The following is a 23954-nucleotide window of genomic DNA, read 5'->3' on the forward strand; positions in this document are numbered from 1 at the left end:
CTCCAGCTGCGGCAACCCTGGATCCTTAACCCACTGCACAGGGCAGGGGATTGAACCTGAACCTTCACAGCAACCCGGGCTGCTGCAGTTGGATTTTTAACCCACTGCACCATGGTGTGAAGTTCCTGAGCCATCTTTTTAAGGGCAGAGTTGGGTTTTCTTCATCCCTAAGTCTCCTTTATTCTCCAGGGCCTAGTGTAATGCCTGTGTGTCTTAGGTACTCAGTTTGGTAATTGGCTGATTTGTTTGTTTGTTTTTTGCTTTTTTTAGGGCAGCACTGGTGACATATGGAAGTTCCCAGGCTAGGGGTTGAATCAGAGCTACAGCTGCCAGCCTATGCCACACCATAGCAATGTGGGATGGGATCTGAGCCTAGTCTGTGACCTATACCACAGATCACGGCAACGGTGGATCCTTAACCCACTGAGCGACTGCAGGGATCGAACCCGCATCCTCATGGATACAGGTTGAGCCACAATGGGAACTCCAGTTGATTTAAAATTTTTTTTAATATAGTTGACAATGTTCTGTCAATTTCTGCTGTATAGTGACCCAGTTATGCATTTATATACATTCTTTTTTTCACATTATTCTCCATCATGTTCCGTCTTAAGTTACTAGATAAAACAAGCGACTGTGCTGTATTATAGCAGGATCTCACTGGGTAATTGGTTCGTTTTTTAAAAAGAAACACACTACAAGCTTAATGCTTAGGGGGAATAACTTAGTGAAATATAAAAAGAGATAACTTGATCATCCAAAAAATTGAAATGATAGTGTCTGAAATCCCATCATTAGAGATTCATGCCTTTGGAAAAGATCCCTCTCATTTTCTAAAAAATACATTCAACTAAGTTTATTTACTTAAGTTGCTGCTGACATCAGTTTTGTTCTCCAAAAGACAGAAGATCTAAGTTGGATTCTCAAACAGTTGAGTCCTTACTATGTATCAGACACCATGCTTGGTGTTAGGGTCCAGAGATGACTAAGACACGATCCTATCCTTGAAAAGCTTACATGCTAGTCACCAGAATATTTTATTATCATTTCTTCAGGGGCTATGACAAAGCTAAGCACAGGTGACAAAATAGCTCACCATGGAGGATTGAGGCAAGGCTTCCCAGAATAATTATCAAGGAGCATTCCTCCTGGCCTTCTCTGAGTGCTTTCCCCACTTCTCTGCTGGTAAACTCTTAGGGCTGCCTCAAGATCCATCTCAAAATGTCCCCTCCTCTGAGGAGCCATCCTTAAGCCCCAAAGGCAGAATGAATCCCTTGCTGTATTATTACAGTGTTTCACACACTTTATTGTGGTGATTGTTCTATGTCTGTGTTCCCTAGTCTCCCCTCCAGCCCACATAGATGAACTAATAAAACAGGTGCCACTTACCATTCACATCATTCTATCCAGCTCTAACCACACCTGGCACACAGTAGATGAGAAGACTATATATTACTATAGTTGACTGAAGACCTCTTGGACATCCCTGGGTCTCCGGCTCAGAGCAGGATTGTGAACCTCCAGCTCCCAAGATGAGTGCCAGCTGGAATGGAGGAAGTGAGAACTGCCTGCCAACATTAGTGACAAGCTGCTCATTGATTCCATTCAGCCTGATAAACATTTACTGAGAATAATTCCAATAAGACTAAGAATCCTGGTGCCACTACTAGCATACCTACTGTGTGCCAGGTGCTTTACATACATGATATCATTTACTGTGTAACAACGTTGAATAGTGTTATCTCCTTTTATCAGGTGAGGAAAAGAGGCTCAGAGGGCTGATTTGCCCAAGGTCACACATCACCCAGAGAGATCTGAATGTAAAGTGTACCTGCTGTGACCTGCTCCAATACATCACAGGGATTTCACCTCATGAGAGCTGAAAACAAAGGTCCAGGGGGCACACAAGATTTATAGTGTGCGTTTGGGAAGGTGGTAATCAGACTTCATGGAGGTTTAGGCAGATCTGGCCAATGAATGAACTGGAAAAACAAATAGAAAGATCTTGAGAAGGTGACCTTCTTGATCTTACATAGGATGCACCAACTCCTGTCAGCAAATAGAACACATAAGAGGTGGGAGAGCCTTAGATATAAGACTGGGGGCGGAGAGGCGGGGTTGGGGGGGATCTTCAGCCTTACACTTGTGGAAGAGAAGGGGGAGAGGAGTGCGTGCTTTGAGGTAAGGAAGGCACCGAGAGTGCATCCTACACATCCTTCCAAGACGGGGTGGAGAGGGCCTGTCTCCCATCCCCTTCCTCCCCAAAGTAGAGGAGATGAGAGTTCGCTTTACCACTAGGGCTTGCCTCGTCACCCTGGATGGGATGTCTTTCTCCCCCAGTACCGAGGAAGGGATTGTTTTTGTTCTCTCACCGGTGTGTGTGTGTGTGTCCACGCGCAGGAAGGTTATGGCTTCTCCCTCACCTCAGGGTAGGAAGGCTGACACCTCTCTTCCTGCCAAAGGGAGTGAGGATAGTTTCCTTCGCCTCCATCTCGGCTGGGACATGGTTTTTTTCTCCCCCAACCAAAAAGGTGGTGGTGGGGGGGGTTTCAGCTCCCTTTTCCCTATACTCGGGCAGCAGAAATAGTTCACACGCCCTCCCCACAGAGCCACGTTCTGGACGCTAGAGGCCTGGCGCTCGCGCTCGCCATCCGGAGTCCCCAGACCCCGCAGGCTGGCTGCTAAGTGCCTGGTGCGCAGGCGGACAGTCGGGGGCGGTGCCGGCTCTGCGGCGAGGGGCGGGGGAGACCATTGGCCCCGCCCCCGGCCCCGCCCGCTTCCTGGCGCTGAGCCTCGCGCCGCTCCGCCTGCCTGGCCCACTCCGCCGCGGCTGTCTGCTGGGCTCACCCGCCGCGGACAGAGCTTCAGCCGCCTCTGTCACCTCAGCCACCTCAGCCCCCGCCGCCGACGCCTCCTTCTCGCCCTCCGCGCCCCCCGGCCCCGACGCCTCGCGCGCCCCCAGCCCCTCTAGCCAGATGATGAACTTCCTGCGGCGCCGGCTGTCGGACAGCAGCTTCATCGCCAACCTGCCCAATGGCTACATGACCGACCTGCAGCGGCCGGAGCCCCAGCAGCCCCCGCCGCCCCCGCCCCCCGGCCCGGGCGCGGCCTCGGCCTCGTCCGCGCCCCCGGCCGCCTCGCCGGGCCCTGAGCGGAGGCCGCCGCCGGCCCCCGCGCCCGCGCCGCAACCCGCACCACAAGCAGCGGCGGCGGCGGCGCCGTCGGTGGGCAGCAGCTTCTTCAGCTCGCTGTCCCAGGCGGTGAAGCAGACGGCCGCCTCGGCCGGCCTGGTGGACGCGCCCGCGCCCCCGCCCGCCGCCGCCAGGAAGGCCAAGGTGCTGCTGGTCGTCGACGAGCCGCACACCGACTGGTAGGGGCCCGGGGCCCGGGGCTTGGGCAGCTGGGGCCGCACAGAGTAGGCTCCGGCGCGGGGAAAGCGTGTCGGACCATAGAAAGGAGGGTCCCGGGTCCCTCAGCGAGGAAACGGGGTCCAACGGGAGTGTATGTGTCCCGGGGGCGGGGGCGCGGGCGGGGAGGCACTGACCCGCTGGAAAGGTGAAGTCTGAGGTAAAATAGCCCCTCAATTGGCTCAAATTCCCAAACACAGAAAAGCTGGAGCTACTTTATGCAACAGGGAAGAAGAGTCTTAGGAAATAGAGTTTTTGGGGAGGGGGTGCGGGGGAGACAGTCTTTTCACCCTCGACACATAGAAGCTGGGGTGAAAATGGTCCCAGATCCCCGAAGGAACATTTGAGGCCAATAAGAAAGGTTCTGCTTTATGAGGCACGGAGCGAATCAGGAATAAAAGTGGGTGAGGGGTGGGGGAGGCGAGGGGTGTATTTTCACCTGGCCTGATGAAGGTTATCAGATCACAGATGTGGGAGCCCAGGTGGACACGGGTTTGTTCCCGTGCAGCACAGTGAAGTCGTTTAAGAATAATGCAATTCTTGTGTTTTGTGCAGCCCTGGGGGAAGGGGGGGCAGATTTGCGGAGTAAAAAAAAAAAAAATTTTTTTTGTATGTGTTTTGGGGTGGACGTGATGGTGGCTTTTTCCAGCTGAAAAGGTGATGACCCAGGTATAATATTCTGGATTACTAAAGGGACACAAATAAAAAGATCTGCCTTAATGCAGTAGAAGGGGAACCCCCATTTATTTATTTGTTTATTTTTAAGGAATATTCCAACTCGGAAGGGTGAAGGCTGGGGGAAAAATGTGACCTCCAGTTGATAAAAGCATGAATGACATGCTTTAAGACAAATCAGTTAAAAGAGGTTCTATTTTATGGAGCAGGAAGTTGACCCAGGGCATGGTTGGGGTGGGAAGTGATAGTGAAATTGACTGCTTAAGGGCTTGAAGACATGAAGAAGAGGTGAGGAAAAAGAGGATTCTTTTGGAACATGGAAAGCCCCCCCACCCCCAAGAGTTGGGTTTGGAAACTAGACCTGTGTTTCCTCCCAAGAGGAAGGCACAGAGGGACCACAGAGCTGTTTATTTCCATTTCCTCTTTTGGTTGCTTTGCTGCCTTTATCATTTTCTCACTGGAAGACCAGGAGGGAGAAAGTGCTGGCATGGGAGTGATGGAAGTGAGATGTAAACGTGGAGATGCCCTCTGGCTGGCCTCTGATATGACCATTCTGAATAGTCATTTGGGTGACTTGTGTAGTTGGCTTTTTCTCAGGACTATAGAGTAGAAAATTTGAAGGAATCTTTGTTAGGAAACGACAAAGGCACAAGCAAGAGGGTAATTCGGAAAGCAAAAGAGTATATAATGGTGCCATTGGCAGCCCCTAGGAGAGTTACACTAACTCAGTTTATATCAACAAGTGCTTATTAAGTGGGAGAGAAGGTAACTAAGCTTTATTGTGTCCGTTATGTGCCAGACCCTGTACTAGGTGCTCTAATATCTATATTGATTGAATTCTCACCACCAAACTGAGCTTTTGAAGGAATGCGTTCACAGTCAAATGGTAGAGCCAGAATTTGACCTCTACCATTGCCGCTCCATTATTTTATATTGCCTCACTGTTTTTTTTTTATTATATTATTAACAGTATTAATAATTAGCTCCCTCTAGGGGCTAGACAACATAGGGCTCTTACAGAGAACTCACACTCAATTTGAGGGACAAAATGAAAACATGAAACAGTTAACAAAAAGGAATCTAGAATCATTAGTTGAGACTAGTGTTTCAGGCATTCAATAAATAGAGTGATTAGTGAGAGTCAGTTATTGGAGAAAGCTTCACAAAAGATGAGTCTTAAAGGTCAGGAAAAGGAGGGGAGAGATGAGAATGATATTGGTGCTTTTTTTTTTTTTTTTTTTTCGGTCTTTTTAGGGCCACACCTGCGGCATATGGAGGTTCCCAGGCTAGGAGTTGAATTGGAGCTGTAGCCACTGGCCTGTGCCACAGCCACAGCAATACTAGATCTCAGCTGCATCTGCAACCTACACCACAGCTCACAGCAACAGAGCTCACAGCAACACGGGATCCTTAAACATTGAGCGAGGCCAGGGATCAAACCTGAGTCCTCATCGATACAAGTCAGGTTCATTTCTGCTGAGCCACGATGGGAACTCTCCTGCTTCATTTTTTTTTTTTTTTATGCAAGAATCTCACCCTCTCATACCTGGTCCTGATCTCCTACTCTATTGAAGGCATTTATTTTGGGACTAATTACTAGTTAGCTCCCTCCAGGTAGGAAGATACCCATATGTTTATAACTGCTTCAGTGGCTTGAGATTTGAAACTCTCCTTGGATAGTAGTATTCTCTAGGAAGACTGCCTGCCTGGCACGAACCAGAGAATTTTCCTTGCTCAGGAGAGTAGACCTCTGATGGAAGTAATAGAAGCCACTTTTTTATGTACTGACTCCCAACTGTTTTCTGATTTTCTCTGAAGTAATAACACTGATTTACTTAAACTAATAAACCCAGTTTTTATCTTGTGCCTGACAGCAGTTTTGTGCTTCTGTGTTTCTGTGCTTAGTAGCAGTTCTGAGAATTGCGGAGTCTGGAGTTCCCGTCATGGCTCAGCAGAAATGAATCTGACTAGGAACCATGAGGTTGTGGGTTCGATCCTTGGCCTTGCTCAGTGGGTTAAGGATCTGGCATTGCCGTGAGCTGTGGTGTAGGTTGCAGACGCGGCTCGGATCCCGCGTTGCTGTGGCTCTGGCGTAGGCCTGCAGCCATAGCTTTGATTAGACCTGTAGCCTGGGAACTTCTATATGCCATGGGCGGGGCCCTAAAAAGACAAAAGACAATTAAAAAAAAAAAAAAAGAATTGCAGAGTCTGTCTTCTTTTGAGGTATCTAAATTTGTTAAAAACATCTCAGTTAAATATTGGTGAGTGGTTTTATTGAAAGGGCTCTATGAGTTAAGAAGCAGTTGCCTATCTATGACAAGCTCAGTGACCTAAAAAAGTGCTTTTTGCTCTGAAGACTGATTTTAGTAAATTCGCCTCACAGTTTAAGGTATCTAGATAGTATTCTGTGAATAGGTGTCATACAGGGCCAACATTATTTTCCTGGTGCTTGAATAGGAAGTCAGAGTATAGTTTCCCAGTAAAATTTAAGAATATTTGTTCTGTCTGAATTAGGGAATGCTAAAATAGAGTTTTAACAAGTATTTAAATAATTAGAGATTTAAAAGAAGGGCTTAAAATAAGCAGCTTCTCAGAGAAGCCTTGATATACAGCAGATTCTTTTGAATTTCTATAGTTGCAGACATGGAGTTTGGAGATCTTATCACTGACCAGGTTGATGAGAAAATTGGAGGGTGTTTCTTTCTCTCTCTTTTTTGCTTGAAATGTGTTTTCACTGGTTGCCTGAGACCTTTAGATTAATTGCACACTAAAGGATCACTGAAAAATGTTTCTGTTCCACTAAAAATGAAGTCAAGCTCTTTATATACCTTTTAATAATTATTACTAATTAAAAAAATATGTACCTGAAAAATACATGTCTTCTTTTAAGGTTTGTCCTAAATTTGAAGTGTAGTTAAGATCGCACTTTAATGACTTTGGTGTTTGAACAAGGAATGAGCATCCATGTGTATATGTTATTTTTTTTTGTAATATTCTTCTGGTGAAGAGGTAAGTTTTCTCTCAGATTCACCCCTGCCTCTGTTCCAGTGATTCCAGCCAGCTGCATTAACCAAGTGACTTTTTCGACCTCAAATGTCTTAGTGTTTGAATTTGAAAATCAGTATGGTACAAGCATGCTAGAGATTATCTAGAATATCTAGAGACTGCATATTTGATAAGTCTATAGATGTTTATTGAACACCTGTATATACAGCACATATATGTTAAGAAAAATGAGACATAGTTTCTCTCTTCTAAAATCTTTCTATCTGGGTGGATAGATAAGATAAATACATTCTAAAAAAAAAGTTTACTAAAAACTTCCCCTTGTATTCAAAGTGTGGTCCTTGGATCAGCAACATTGGCATCAACCAAGAGCTTTTTGAACTAAAGATCATCAGGTTCCACCTCACACTTGCTTAATCATAATTTACATTTGAGTAAGATCTCCAGGTGATTCACACGCACATTAAATTTAAGATGCACTGAACTAAAGTGTATATGATTAGTGCTGAAGGTGTGGGAACAGCGCTGACTACTACTTTTTGAGCAACTGCTATATGCCAGATGTTATACCAAGTTCTTCACAAATATCATTTAATTCCTACCACAATGATGTACTGTACTATAGATGTTGTGGGCTAGAATTGGAAAGGAATACTTCATGAAAGTAGTGAGATTTGAACTGAGCCTAGAAGAATTTAAATCAAAAGAGATAGGTTTAGCTCAGTCTAGACAGTGGATTGTATAAGGAAAGTACAGTAGTAGAAAAGAGGGAGACAACCAAGAGACTGAATTGATGCATTATCTGAGAGGCACCTGTTTCTATTCTTTTCTGGTCAGTCTTTGGGCATTACATTAAAAATAGGGGACTTCAAAGTACAGTTGTCTGGACCAGTGCTTGTGAATGGCTCTGGAAAATTTTTGAATTGGAACTTGTGGGGGAGCTCGAGTGAGGTTTAAGGCTTCTCTCTGCCAAATATTTTATCGTTATGTCCTGTTTCTGACTAACACAAACATATTGGTTCCATAGAATTTCATCGTTCATAGCAGTAGTAGCCTATAGCTTAGAATTTGAGGTTATTAGAGCTGGAAGGTCATCTGTGTTACTTGATAAATGAGGGAAATCTTGATCTGAAGTGGGGAGAGTGGCTTGTTCAAGTTTTCTCAGAACTAGGATCTAGAACTTCAGTCTTTCTTCTACGAACAGAGAAATGGAATAATTTGCCCAAGGTACAATAAGAAGTTAGTGAGAGAACAGAGACTAGAACCCACATCTTCTGACCCTTAAGTCACTCTGTGAGTAGATTCCTTAAATTCACCACTTTTTCTCATTAGAAATTTTGTTTGTGTCTGCTTCTTTTAGAGTCATTGTTGAGTTGTAAATGCTTAAAAAAGAATTGCATGAGCATATTGCAATACATCCCCACCAGAAGTTTCACTGTCTTATTTATGTTATTGTTGTTTCAGCAAAAGTCATTGTAAAATGATTGAAGGAGACTCTTAGAAACCTTGTCATAAACTCTAATAAAGTAATATAGTGGGACTGTGCTACTATGATGATCTTGCTTTTAGGGACCGGTTTTTACCTGTGTCCTTTTCCATATAAGATTGCCTACTGTCGGAGTTCCCTTTGTGGCTCAGTGGTGAGGAACCCAACTAGTATCCATGACGATGCAGGTTCCACCCCTGGCCTCATTCAGTGGGTTAAGGATCTGGTTTTGCTGTGAGTTGTGGTGTAGCTTGCAGACATGGCTCGTATCCCATGTTGCAGTGGCTGTGGCATAGGCTGGTGGCTGTAGCTCCAATTGGACTCCTAGCCTGGGAACTTCCATATGCTGCAGGTGTGGCCCTGAAAAGCAAAAAAAAAAAAAAAAAAAAAAAAAATTGCCTGCTGTCTTTTTGTACCCAAATTCAGATCTATAGAAACATTAGCCTTTTTAATATCTCGCTAAGCCAAGAATGATGGAGGCCTAAATAGCAAGTTTTCTAGAAACTTCCCTTCAAGTTTACCTTCCCCTTGAGTTTACAAAACAGTTTTAACTGGTATATGCTCAGTGCAGTTGAACATCTAAACAGGCCAGGTACTGGGAATATAAGATTAATATGGGGGTAGGCCTTGTCTACTGGAGTCCATCCAGACATTTAAATAGGATTTTAATATGGTAATTAATCTGCATAAAATGCTGTAGGAACACAGAGGAATGAAGATGTAGTGGTTAGAAATATCTGTACCATTAAAAAATGCTACTGTGGGAGTTCCCGCTGTGATGCAGTGGATTAAGAATGCAGAGGCACAGATTTGATCCTCAGCCAGCACAGTAGGTTAAAGGATCTGGCTTTGTCACATCTGTGGCTTGGATTCAATCCATGGCTTGAGAACTTCCACGGGTGCAGAATAAAAAAATTTTTTTGAAAAAATATGCTACTGGGTATTCTTAGCTAAACAGCTTTTTCTCTTTGGATTTTGATTTTCTGAATGAGAGGATTGAAACAGATAGACATTCAGTAAGATCCTTCATAGCACTACATTGTTTCCTTTCAAAAACTTTAGCTCTGTGATTTATTCTATGTAGTACTGCTTGTGAATCTTTGGAAGAGGTGGCATAGGTCAATAAGTGACTAAACATGTCCTTGGATGAAAACATCAAAACATCATCTTCAGGTCCTCTCCATTCAGAATGCCTTCTCACAGTATTGCTACCGTGATTAAGAGGAGGCTAATCTTGTAATAACCGTGGTGTATGTTTCCTCCTCAGTGATGGGAATTGTGGACTTGTGGTTGAATTCTTCTCTCCCTGATAAATCTAAGAACTTTGTATACATACATTGAAATGTTGATTAACAGCATTTATTTCTTGATCCCTGACAGGTGCACTGGGTTGTAGTTTGCACATATTCATACCCATTGTCTCATTTTATCTTCACAATGATTCTGAGTAGTAGGTAGAATATCCATTATATAGATGAATAAACAGACTTATTAAAGTAGCCACTTATCAAATATAAAATAGCTATTAAGCTGAAGTGTCAAGATCTGAACCCAGATTGATAGATTCCCAAATAAAAGAGAGAAATTTACCAGCAGAAAAATTAGGAGATACTCAAGTCAGAAGGTTACCCCATTGCCTTTTAGAAAGAGGAGATGGTATAGAATGCTTTTCTGTTCTGCAGACCCAACTTAAATGTAGCGAGAGGAAGGAGCTTAGAATAGGGCAAGAGAATAAAGTGAACGAATGCCACAGCTCCTCGAACTCTAAGGATGCCCATGCAGCCTAAGAATAGGAGGAAGTATACTGACCTTGGTTACTTGACAGCAGGCATTTCTGAAATTTGAATCAGTTCATGTACAGTTGTAAAGCACATTATAATTATATTCAATCACTTCACTCAGTTCTCCTCCTCTTTTCAGCAGCATGAAACAATATGAACATGTAGGATTGAGGGTCAGAGGACCTATGGTTGAAATCTATGCTCTGCCATTAACTATATGACCCTATCAGAGTTAAATGACCTCTTCTGAGCCTCCCTCTCCCCCCATGCATTTGACGTATTTTCTTTGGAGACCTACTGTGTATCAGAAACTGTACTAGGTTGTAGAATCACAGTTAAAGAGTAGTTTTCTTATCTGTAAAGTGAGTTAACAGTATGGATATCTTACAGCACTGTTGTGAGAATTAAGTGAAATAAGGCTCTGAAAAAGCACTTTGTAAAGGGTAAAGAGCCATACTGATAATTGTTGCACCTTCCATGTTTCTGCAGGTACCTAACCTATCTTGGTCCCCTTTTTTTGAGTTTTCCAAATTTTATCGTGCAGGTGATTGTCTATTTTGCACACTTCAGGGATGGGGAATTTTTTAAAATTGAGAGCTAGGGCTCAAAGACAAGATTATTGACATCTCTCTTTGGTATTTTTTTAAAAGGCAATATAACTTAGGGTGAGGGTAGTTTTTTTGTTTGTTTGTTTTTTGGTTTTTGGTTTTTTTTTTTGGTCTTTTTGCTATTTCTTGGGCCGCTCCCGTGGCATATGGAGATTCCCAGGCTAGAGGTCCAATCGGAGCTGTAGCCACCGGCCTACACCAGAGCCACAGCAACGCTGGATCCGAGCCAAGTCTGCGACCTACACCACAGCTCACAGCAACGCCGGATTGTTAACCCACTGAGCAAGGGCAGGGACCAAACCTGCAACCTCATGGTTCCTAGTCGGGTTCATTAACCACTGCGCCCTGACGGGAACTCCTTTTTTTTTTTTTTTTTGATTAGAGAAACACCCATTTGATGCAGCTATTTTAAACAGTTAGGGACAGAACCACATAAATCTTTACTTAATAAATGAAATGCAAAAAAAACCTTCAGTTTCACTTGTGATTAATTAAGAAAAGTGGTTACAGAGGGAAATGAAGGAAGAGTGAAATACACAGAATGGCTTTAAAAGGTGATACCTGTATTCTTTTCCTCTATCCAGTCCATCATTCACATTGCGTTCGGAATATTCTTAAACGGAATCAAAGAATTCACAGATTTTACAGAGTTAATTTCCTGCATAACATTGTTCTCTAACACAATTGCTCACCAAGCTTATTCAGTCTGTCCCAGTTTACCTTTTCTGACTCATTTCTCTTCTCTCTCTCTCTCTCTCTCTCTTTTTTTTTTGTCTTTCCTAGGGCTGCTCCCGTGGCATATGGAGTTCCCAGGCTAGGGGTCTAATGGGAGCTGTAGCCACCAGCCTACACCAGAGCCACAGCAACGTGGGATCCGAGCCGCATCTGCGACCTACGCCACAGCTCACGGCAACGCTGGATTGTTAACCCACTGAACAAGGGCAGGGATCGAACCTGCAGCCTCATGGTTCCTAGTCGGATTTGTTAACCACTGCGCCACGATGGGAACTCCCTCACTCTTAATTCTAAACTTTTGCTGTACTCTGGATTACCCTCTCCCTGGACATGTACTTGACTTTCAGGATTCTGTACCATTATTGCACAGTTGTCTTTGAATGCTCTTCTTCTGCTTCTTTCTTTTACCTCAACTCTCATTTTCTTTATTCCATTCTCAGGGGATGAGGGTATCTGTTTAAAAAAGACCTGTCTCCCACTGCCTTCTTCATTACCTTGCTCTAAATTTCATCCCTTTTTTTTCCTTCTGTTCATGCTCTTATTTCCTAGAGGGTGCTTCTACTGTTTGTTCCATGCCTGTAAATAAACAAGCAAAAACTACTCCTCACCTTCTTAATCACTCTTCTAGACATCAGAGAGAAATCTAACTCCTTTTTTCTCCTTCCTTATTCCATTATTCCCTTCCTGCATTGACTTTTAACCTTTGCCCTTTCCATTATACTACAAATGGTTATTGTGAGGTTACTTAATTGCTAAATCCAAAGGAAGATATCAGTCTACACACTCGTGATTAGTTTGACACAGTTTTGTCTTTCATTTAGAAATGCCTTGGCTTCTGAACACTGCATTTGTTGTTATCTTCATACCTGTTTTTTTGAAGTTCCTTCTTACTCCTTTTCCTTTGCTTACTTCATTAAACGCAGCTGTTCCTCAGGGCTCCATTTTCTGCCTGCATTTTCTACTCTGTATACTCTCCCTGGTCCATCTACCCTCAAGATATTAGTTATCTCCTAAATGCAGTTAGTTTCCAAATCTTTATTTTTAGCCCATAACTTTGACCTGATTGTCAAACATGTGTTCATTTGTCTGCTGGACATCTCCATCTGGGTGGTTAAGGGTAACTCAACATCATTTGTTCCAGCATTGTATTCCTTATCTTTCCTTCTTTTCCAGCTCTTCACATATTCTCTATCTCAACTGAAGGCACCATTGGTCCCTTATTTCAAGTTCTCATTAGCTTTCACCTAGAACTTCTCCAGATCTCACCATGATTTCCACTTAATAGCTTGAATGAGTTCTTTAAAATGCAAATCTGACTTTTTCATTTCTTTGCTTAAAGCTTTTCAGTGTCTTCCCATATCCTATAGGTGAGGTTCATGGTCCTCCTGTTTGACCCATCCTTACTTCTCCAACCTCTGTCTAACTATTTCCATCCCTAAATTTCAATTTCCAGCAATACTGGACTGTTTTCAGTTCTGTACACACATTATGGCATTTCTCTTCCTTGTCCGTTTATACTGTCTACTCCTACTGTAATTGCCTCTCCTTTTCTTCTTTTTCTTGACTAAACACATATTCATCTTTTGAGACTGAGATGAATACTTCCTTTTCCAGAAATCTTTCTTTTACTCCCTAGGTTATTGGGTGTCTATGTCCTCTCCATGCCCTGTTTCAATTCTGTGAACATCTTTATCATTGTACTCAACACAGTGATCCATTTCCATTTATGTGATAGTGAATTCTTTGCAGTCAAAGCATAGTATTTTATTCATCTTTTAATTTTTAGCATGCAGCAGAGTCTCTGACGCATAACTTGAGTTCAGTAAATCTTCACTGAATTGAGTGGAGGAGAGAGAGAGATCCATAGAATGAGAAAAGGGATAGAAGAGAGGGACAGAGAGAGTATTCTAGGAGTAGAGATATGTTATTATGTTGAATCTCATCCTTATTCACTGCCCTTGTAAGGTTTAGAATACTTTTGCTCTTGCTTATGCCCTGTGAAATGCAAATTAACTCAATTACTAATTTTCACCCAGTCCAAACCATAAATCTTTAGAGATTTAGCTCTGAATGAGAGCCATTTCAGCTTGCAATACCGGAAAGTATTAGCTGGTCCACTTCTCTAAGCTGAGGGAAAGCAAATGGAATAAAATTAAGGGCTGAATTTCCCTTCCTTGTCTGTATTGACACTTGGTTTTCAAGGAGCCCATTCTTCTGAAGTTAATCCTACTTTCTTGCAAATGCAGAGAACTTTTCCCTCAGTATGGAAACTCCAGTCTTGTACTACCCAAGCGGCTTGTTTCTTTCTTTCTAGTGAAAAAGTTCTTTCGGGTTACCCAGAGGATAGTTTTTGAAAGATATACAGAATAGTGACTGAAACATGGTGAAAGTATACAGTAAGCTTTTCTCATCTGACTCTCTTATCTCTTTAGTCTTACCTTTCTTTCATTCCACACCCACTTGGATCTAGCCATGATAGACTACTTAGATTTAACTGAATATGCCATGACCCTGTGTATTTATACTAGTCTTGTGACCTGAAAGACTTTTTCTCCCCTAGTCTTTGCCTGGACAATTATGGATAATCTTCAAGATTCAGTTCAGTTGTTGACTCTGCTAGAGTCAGGATTAGACTTACTACTTCCTTAAATTCTTTCAATTTGTGTTAAAAACCATAATACATTTACTTACTTCTCATACCTATTAACTTATTGTATTATAATCAGGTTTTATTTGTCTGTCTTCTCATCTCCCCACTTTTAACACTGGTATTCCCCTGAGGGCAGTGACTATAACTTTAATTTCAGTATCCCCAGGATTTGGTATGACAATGAAGGTCATAAAAATTATGAAAATCTGAATTATGAGCAAAAGCAACTCTTCAGCTCCCTGAAAATATAAACAATAGCTACATTAACCACAGTGACTATTCAATAAGAAGTGTTATGTATAAAAATCTTTTTATGAACTGTAAAGTACTATAAAAGTATTAGTTATTGTTTTTAGCTTAGAATGTCCTACACCCTGCCTTACATGAGGCTGACAATGGACTTGCTCTGCCTTTCTCTAACTCCCCCTTTTCTGATGTGCCTGAACACCCCGCACTTTTTCTTCCTTCCTTTCTAGAGAACACTGTTGTGCTCTCTGCTTCTTCCCCTCCTTCAGCCTAGGCACTAAGATGTCTTTGTTTACTTGAGCCTTTCTCAAATTTTATAGTCTGTTCTTTCTTTTTTCTGTTTGTCTAATATAATTTTTTTTTCCATTCCACACCTCCCAAGCACAACTATAATTAATCCATTTCCAGGATATATACCTCTTATCTATTTCTCCGTTCAAGGGACCTAACAGCTTTGAGGTACCCTTTCTCTATTGTGGACTTGGATCCTTGTAAGACCCTAATGTGAAGGCTGTTTTCTTTTATACTTTCAGGCTCCAGTAATAAAGAATGAGTCCTTTTTTGTTGTTGGCCCCTGTGATGTGACTCTAGAGATAAATACGGATATAATTCCCTTTTCAGTGCCTGTTACCCTCTGATGAATAGCTGATGATGAGATTTTAAGTTCTATAGAGTCTTAGGTTACTAACATTTTAACTACTGGACAAAAGATCACCACTGAAAAACTGATCTGCTGATCACTTAGTAAAGAGCTGCCAATAACTTCATGTGTTAGTTTCCATGAAGGCTACAAAATCAGTGAAATACTTGGAATCAGATACATGCTTTCATTTTTGAGAACTTATGCAGAATCTCAAGGAAGACAAAATTAGAATTGTATAGTGGAAAGAGCATTGCCAACGTTTAAAATATCTGGATTGAAGCCTTTACTCTGCCATGTAACTTTTATGTCACCATAGGCAGTTTAACTCTTTAAGCTTTAGTTTCTATTTCAGAAATTAGGGATTTGGGCTAAATTATCTTTGGAGGCTTTTTATAAATCAAGTGATTTCTAAAGGTTAGATTTTGACAGTAAAGGGTTTTTCACAGAAGGGGTAGATCTGAGCTAAGCTTTGAAGGCTGAGTGAGATTTAGATTAGTAAGGATTAGTTACAGTTAAAAGGAAGAGAAAGAGCAAAATTATAATAACAGTAATGAGTAAGATGTGTATAAGAGCTTTAGGCTAGTTAGCTTGCAGGTTTCAGGGCAAGGAAAAGAGGGAGAGAGATTTGGATAAGCAGGATGGAAGAAATGACAATAATATCTAATGTATTGGGTATACAATGTGATAGGTAGCTGTTCTAAGTTGATGTATTAACTCACTTACTAGGTTATGAAATATGTTACTGCTACTAACCTAATTTTTCAAATGAGGAAACTCACAGTAAATCCGGGATTTGAACCCAGGTGGTCCAATTTTGAGACCATGTTTCTAACCACCAGGCTCTGTAATCACTAGATAACAATGTTCCAAATTTCTCCTTGCCCCTGGACACCTTGGTGTTTCTTTTCCTCGGTGACACAGACGTGTTTTACCTTGAGCAATTTCTTGGTCATTGTGAATTTCAGTTACTTCATTTATAAAGAGGAGATAAAATATATCTCAGAGGGTTCTTTTGAGAATCAATTGAAATAAGCTCTGAAAATGTCTAATGTAGTGACTAGGAGGTGTTCAATTAATGTTACACTTTGATGACCAGATTTTCATAGCAGCTTTGAGGCAACAGCTTACCATATGAGTATTTATAGGAGCTTTCAAGTCAAGTAAAATCATTTGTAGACAGGTTTCTATAATGCTAAAAATAATTTTGAAATATAGGACAAACCTAGATGAATATTCTTTCATTTTGGTTGGAGTAGTTTGTTGCACAAAGTTTAGAAAACACTGATTACTACTATTTTGAAACAGTTTCTGGGGAAGATGTATTTGAGATGGCTTATTTGTAGACACTTTATACTTTGAGCACTGTCACATCCATTGTCTCACATAATCTTTCATACTGTAGTATTTGTGGGGCAGTAATTAATGTTATTTTCATTTTACATATGAAGGAATTAAGATGAGGTTACTCAAGTTCACATAGTGAGGACGTGATAGAGTCAGGACTTTGGATCTTGTGTATTTTTCTTCAGGCTTCCTAGACTGAGTTATAGGTGCCCTCGATCTACAGGGTTAGCTCATTGAGTTGGAAATTTGGATTAAGTGGGCATGGTTATCAATTCTTTCAGCCTTTTAACAAACTTCTTTGTTTTCCAAAGGTACTTAGCTTGATGATTTTCCTTTAGTGCTACCTTGGGATTCTCTTGGAGAACTGCTAGATTCTGACACAAAAAGCCAGTGAGTAGTGCATGGAAGGTGCTCACAGGAAGTTTGGGACTGGTATTTATTTTCTCTGGCGAGTCTGGAACCAGCACACCTTTGGAAACATCGTGATGTTGTGGACAGTATAGGTAGGAGATCTGGAGTCAGGAGGTCTGGGTTTAATTCAGGCCATAGCAAGATGCTATTCTCTGAATCTCAGTTTCCTCATCTTTAAAATTGGAGAAATAAAACCTGCCGTACTTTCTTTTATAGGATCAGTGTGAGGTCAGATTGCAGATTGTAACACACACAGCAGATTTAAATATATGTAGTCTGAAACTCTAGCAACAGGTGAGACCAAGTGTAGATATGAGGAAGAATTCCCCAATTAATTTTCTCTTAAATAGTGTCATGGGCAATTCTCCTAGTTATTAGGAGTAAGAATTTAGGGGAGAAAGTAGGTTTTTCCCTGGTATCAGGGCTGCTGATTCTCGTCAGAAGTGTGGAGATGGTGAATTTCTTTTTTTTTCTTTTTTCTTTTCTATGCCTTCTTTCCCCACAGAATGCCTTTCATTCTGTGTCCATGGCCTCCTGTGACCTGGACTCATTCCAGAGGTGAACATATTTTCTGAAACAAAATTGCGACACAGTCTTATTTTTCAGTGTAAGAAATAGTCTGAGAGATTTTTATATGCTGAAATGTGGAAATTGGGAAATTTTGGTTGAAGACAATGGTGTTTGGTGGTTGGAACCTCCTTGAAATCAGGAGGTTCTTGGGAATTATAGGTGAAATTCCTGTTGTCATCCCTTTTTCCTGGCTTTTAATTTTCAGAAGACTGAGTTAATCTCTGCTCAATAGGAGTTGTTAATGGCTACTGGCAATCACTTTTCACAGGTTTTTTTTTTTTTTTGCATTTTCATGGAAGGAGCTAGAAAATAGAAAAACTCTCTAACCCTAAGTAATGAATAGTAAAATTTCAGCATTAAGATTGTGGGAAAAAGAGAATCATTGTTTATTGCCACCTGCCCACATGAAAAGTCTACTGTTTGAAAGAATAAACTATCAGTTGACTTGGCAAAGTGGGATGAGAATGATTTTCCTGTAGCCTCAAGGTGACACATAGCTCTGAACTTTGACCCTTGAAGGAAATTGTAGCATTTGTCGTTCTGTAATAAGGTCATAAGTTTAAGTAAAACTTTGTAATTTATTGTATACTTCAGCTTGCATTAATTATCTCATTTAATTGTCACCTTAATCTTGTTGGGTGATTTGGTATGGTTACCTGTTTTGATTAGGAAACCAGGACTCAGGGAAAGTGTGGTTTGCTTAAAGCCACATGAAATAGGTAACGCTGCATCTAAAACCTAGATACTTCTTTCTCTGTAACCTTTTCTCCTTACTCAATGTCCCTTTTCTCTAATCAGCTGAACTTTTTGAGCTCTGCATTAGTCCATTATGATGCTTTTGCCTTAAAACACCAAGGATGGATAAAAAATTACTTAAGCTGGAAAGATCTTGTATGGTCTGTGACAGGTGTTGTGTAGGTTGGTTGAAAAATAATTTAAAGATTGTTTCCTTTCCCTATGTGTTTTTGTTAATGCCTATAATACTTTTATGTCTTAGAGTCCTTCTGGTGCCTCTGAATATTTCAAACTGATTTTAAGTTGTCAGGAAAGGAGATTTTCACTCTACAGCTCAATTCCTTTAAAGCTTCTTATTTTTCTTTTGTACCTGGAAATGTTTATTTCTTAGCCAAAGCTCTGGGTGGCATCAAACTTAAGTTCGTAGTAAAAAAAACCCTGTTTCCTGCTGATCTATTTTTTTCTGCCTTTTTTCTCCCCACATAACCAGTCCATCTCCCTACACCCTTTCCTGCCTCCCTGCCTTAATTCCAGCTATAGTTATATGCAAGGTTCCGGGAGTCAAAGGGCGGTGAGTTTGAGGGTAGAGGAAGAACATGAAGCCCTTGTCCCTTCTGATTCCACATGGACTCTGAAAATTCCGCAACTGTCCTTCTGCTGTGCTCACTTCCCAGAACCCTGGGTCTTTCTCTAGACCCTTCAAGGGCAAAGATCTGGGCAGTTGCCTTGAGGGAAGAAAGACTTTCCAGAGATTCTTCATTGGGTTGACTTGGTTTTCCCCATAGTTGGAGCTTATAAATAGACACATAGAGATCAGCCTTTTTTTTTTAAATGATGCACTTCTCCCCTTTACTGGGGATTTAAAGTTTCCTATTTATTTCATTAATTCCTTCATGAATTATTTAGTAGGAACTGGTGCTATAAGGCTGAGCACAAGAGACATTGTCCTATCTTCACAAAGCTTATAGTTTATTTGGGAAGAGTGTCAATTAAACAAGCAGTGTAGTAAAGTGTGATTTATTGTTATATCAACATGATTAAAGGAAGTTTTAAATAGCACATGCTTCTCTCATAATTTTACCATAGCGATAGAGCAGCTGCTTTCACATTTTTTAATATTCTCCTCCAATTAATTGTCCATATGCAAGCATATTTTTACATAATTGTGATTATCATGTGGCTATAATTTCATATTTTGTTTTTTCTACTTATAATTTTTGCATATTGTTACATAGTCTTAATAATTATATGTATTCATAACTACTGTACCATGGTTTATATAGTTATATTTCTTTTAGGGAACCATATTTACTTACAATTTTTTTACCATTATTACATACTAAGACTATGTGCATTCTCAATTTTCAGCAAATCCACTACTTGATCAGAGATTATTTATGATGACTCTTAATGGTAAAATCTCTTTGCTTGAACATCTATGAAAAACACAGCTGGCTGCCAGAATTAATGTAAATTGCAGAATGCATTGATCGACACATTGAATGCAATTGAAGCCCAGAGCTACACCTGTCTGAGCATTGCTTAAAAAAAAAAAAAAAAAAAGGATTATGGTGATACATATAGCTTTTGATAGATAGTGCTGTATTGCTTCCTATAAAAAGTTTTACCAGTTTGCAGTCCATCAACCATATTCACCTCACTTTTTAGTACACAGTTTTATTCTTTTAACTGCTAATATAATAGGTATAAAGGCAGCATTTGACTCTTTTAATTTGTGTTTAAGTACGGGTGAGGTTGAATGTTTTCCTTATGTTTGTTTATAAATAGGTTATGTGAAATGATTCCTCTTTTTTTTTTTGGCATTTTACTGGTTGATTCACTAACTTGATGGTGTGATTTTGAGTGGGACATTTCATTGTCAGTGAAGAGGAATGGATGACAGTCTTCTTGGGGATTTGCTCTAATTTTTTTTTTTTCTGCTTTTTAGGGCCGCACCTGCAGCACATGAAAGTTCCCAGGCTAGGGGTTGAATCAGAGCTGCAGCTGTCAGCCTATGCCACAGCCACAGCAACACTGGATCCCAGCTACACCTGTAACCTGCATCACAGCTCATGGCAATGCTAGATCCTTAACCCATTGAGAGAGGCCAGGGATCAAACCTGCATCCTCATGGATACTAGTTGGGTTCATTTCCACTGAGCTGCAATGGGAGCTCCAATTTGCTCTAATTTGACAAAAAAACTTTGTTGTTTGTGGATTTAAGAATGAGATTCTTTGAGCTAGAATCAGTACTGTGTTGGGACTGACACCTCTGGGGTATATAATGGTCTATAAGTTCCTTCAGGGCAAGGGCCATTCTTTATTCTTTGTCTCAGCATTTAGCAGCCTGGCCAGTAGTAGACGTCAAACAATTGTTGAAGGAATATGAATTTCTTGGGGGCATTGGATAGTCTCCTCTAAATATCATTCTCACATCTTCACCATTTAAAATTCATTCTTTGGATCTCAAAGATTTCTAAACTTGGAGGTCTCTAGGAATTTATAAATACCTAGAGGAGGATGAGTGTTATGATCCCAGGCAACATACTGGTGATTATAACCACAATACAAGAACAATACTCTGTAGGAGTGGAAAATAGAATAGATACCTGATGGTAGAGTGGTGAAGATGGGTGAGAGAGATGCTCATAAGAGTTGTAGGAAGCTGTTAGGAATAAACCTCATCTATTGCAGAGGATCCGAGGAGTATGAGAATAGGAATGTAATCTTGATGATGACCTGAGCTTTAATGTCCTTAGGTGTAAACGTGGATGAGAATGCATACGTTCCAGGGTGGTTGTGAGACTTTATTTAAATAAAGTAGGTTATAAAGGTGCCTTTGTAAACTCTAAACTGCTATGTGAATAAAAAAAAAAATCATTATCATCACCATCATGTAGGACACCAAGGAGTAGGGATAAAGTTACTATTATTTTTGTCAGGAGGTAGGTTTAGTCTTCATATTTTACAGCCAGTCTTTATCATTTGAAGGTGAAATGAAAGTTTCTAAAGTATTATTTCCCCCGCCAAGGAAATAGTGAGGAAAGATGGAAGATGGGGTTGGGTAGCTTTAGGAAGTAAATAGACTTTATTAAGCTTTTTACCACTTTACCAAATAATCAGTTTCTTTTTGCCCAAGTTCTTTTCCTGGAGAATGAAGCACAGCGAAAAGAGGAAGATAAGACAAGATGAGCGTGGCAAAACATGGGCCGTGTTCAGAGGCAGTAAGTGATTTGGTTGAAGCATTGGGTTAAAATAAGGAAGACTCACAAGCTGATCCTGGAATAGTAGATTGGGATCCAACAAGGAGAACCTTGAATGCCAAACTCATAGGTTTTTCTTGAGCTTGTAGTCTCTGGGGAATAGTGAAGGTTTTGACTTCAGGGGACTGACTCGATCAATGCTGTGCTTAGGAAGGTTATCTGGATACAGTGTAGAAAAGGGGAGGAGGGGAGTTCCCGTCGTGGCGCAGTGGTTAATGAATCCGACTAGGAACCATGAGGTTGCGGGTTCGGTCCCTGCCCTTGCTCAGTGGGTTAACGATCCGGCATTGTCGTGAGCTGTGGTGTAGGTTGCAGACGCGGCTCGGATCCCGTGTTGCTGTGGCTCTGGCATAGGCCAGGTGGCTACAGCTCCGATTCAGTTCCCTAGCCTGGGAACCTCCATATGCCGCGGGAGCGGCCCAAGAAATAGCAAAAAGACAAAAAAAAAAAGGGGGGGGGGGAGGAAGAACTTGTGCCATCTGGATACCAGTTTAGAAGTATGTTTTTGTTGTCCACTTCTGAGATACTGGAAGTTTCTAATAGGACCATGGTAGTAGAGAAGAAGTGGATACAAGTATCAGAGAGTACAGTCCTGGGATGAAGAAGTCAGGACCTTATGACCTTCAACCTGGTTGAAACCTGGGTTCAACTCACCCAGAAGTTTGTTTTCCCTATAAACTTAAAAAAAAATTGAAATATAAAAGTGTACAAATAATATTTTACAAAGTTTTTACGAAGTATAAAGTATGATTAGAGTCTAAACCTAATTGCTTCCCAAACTCCCCACCTCCAAATATGATCACATTGGGGATTAGGGCTTCAGCATTTGCATTTTGGCAGGGGACACAAACATTCAGTCCATAACAACTAAGTACTGAAGTATTTTTAAATATCCAAGGCTTTTATGTTATAAGAAACTTGAACAGAGAGGCCTCTATCAAACATAAAAGAAAAAGGGACCACTGTACTGTTCTCCCTCCTCCATATCCTTAGAGGATAGTTTCAGCTGCTCCCCCACCCCTGCTGCCCCCCAAAACAACCAAAGTCCAGGAATGCGAAGGTCCCTTGTATAAAATGGTGCAATATTTGTGTATAACCTACACACACCCTCCTGTATACCTTAAATCATCTCTAAATTACTTATAATACCTAATACAGTGTAAATAGTTACTTCATGACAAGTTCAAGTTTTGCCCTTTGGAACTTTCTGGAATTTTTTTCCCAAATATTTTTGATCCCTGGTTCTTAGAATCTGCAGGTACAGAGGGCAGACTGTACTGGTTATTGAAGTCTTGTCACATACTGGGTGCTGCCTAAGTGCTTTTACTTACAGTCTCACTTAATCAAAATAATACTCATGTAAACTGTGAGATTAATGTTATTATATTGATTTTACAGGCCAGAAAACTGGGACTAACAGGTTAGGCATCTTGTAATTGGCATCCAGAATCCATCCTAGATCTTCTTGAATCTAAACAGTCACATCACTTTAAACTGCATTGTGTCAGTGAGATGTTTTTGGCTTTTTGGTTGATAGAGGGGGCTCTTCTTGAAGCCATCATATCAGTAACCACCTTCTGAGACTTAGTACTTAGCTGACCCTTTAAACAGCAGTCTTCCAACTGGGCACCTTCTCCTTCCTTATGCCCGGTTTCCCCACTGAATCTCTTAGCAGCCACTCATTAAGTCTGTCTCAGGGTAGATATTTACTAGTACATCCTCTGCTTCAGCTGGCAGGATGATGGAAGAAGCTCCCATAAAAATTTTAACACTACCCAAGCCTCTTATTTTTCTTTCTCACCAACTTCCTTCCTTCCTCCTTTCCTCCCTCCCTCCCTTCTTTCCTCCCTCCTTCCCTTCCTTTCTTCTTTTTTTATCTCTGGCCTGGGAATGTGGAAGTTCCCTGTCCAGGTATCAAACCTGCACCATAGCAGCAACCGCGGCCACTGCAGTGACAATACTAGATCCTTAACCCACTGTGCCACAAGGGAACTCCCTCACCAGCTTTATTCATGTAGCTTCCCCTACCACACAGACTAAGAAGGCAGGAATGACATGTAATAGAAAGATCTAGAAGGCAGGAGACCTAGGTCCTGACATAATATTAAATTGTATGCTCTTATATGTCACAATTACCTGCTCTTGATCTACGTTTTCTAATTTATAGGATGACTCGGTTGTATTGGGATTAGTGGTCACAAGGGCCATCCTCAATGTCTACTGTGGGAAAACTCAAATAGGAAGTACTTTGAATCCTCTGAATATTATTGTAAACAGAGCATATCTGGTTTTATTTGTATGTGTATTGAGCTTCCTCCTGAGAGATTGTAGTTAAAGAGAAGGATTATATGATAAGTGTATGCTTAAAATCCACTAGACTAGGTGATATCTACT

General features: G+C 41.1%; 1 protein-coding gene across 1 annotated transcript in view; it reads left to right on the forward strand.

Annotated features, from left to right (window-relative positions):
* Positions 1 to 2815: 2815 nt before the first annotated feature.
* The window catches only part of SYN2 (synapsin II), a 185428-nt gene continuing 164289 nt past the window's right edge, over positions 2816 to 23954 (forward strand). The window contains exon 1 of the mRNA XM_047781047.1: positions 2816 to 3370. Coding sequence (XP_047637003.1) covers positions 2976 to 3370 — 395 coding nt within the window. The 5' untranslated portion in view covers positions 2816 to 2975. The remainder of the gene's footprint in view (positions 3371 to 23954) is intronic.

This window comes from Phacochoerus africanus, chromosome 1, assembly GCF_016906955.1.
Source record: "Phacochoerus africanus isolate WHEZ1 chromosome 1, ROS_Pafr_v1, whole genome shotgun sequence".
In the NCBI taxonomy this organism is placed as follows: Eukaryota; Metazoa; Chordata; class Mammalia; order Artiodactyla; family Suidae; genus Phacochoerus; species Phacochoerus africanus.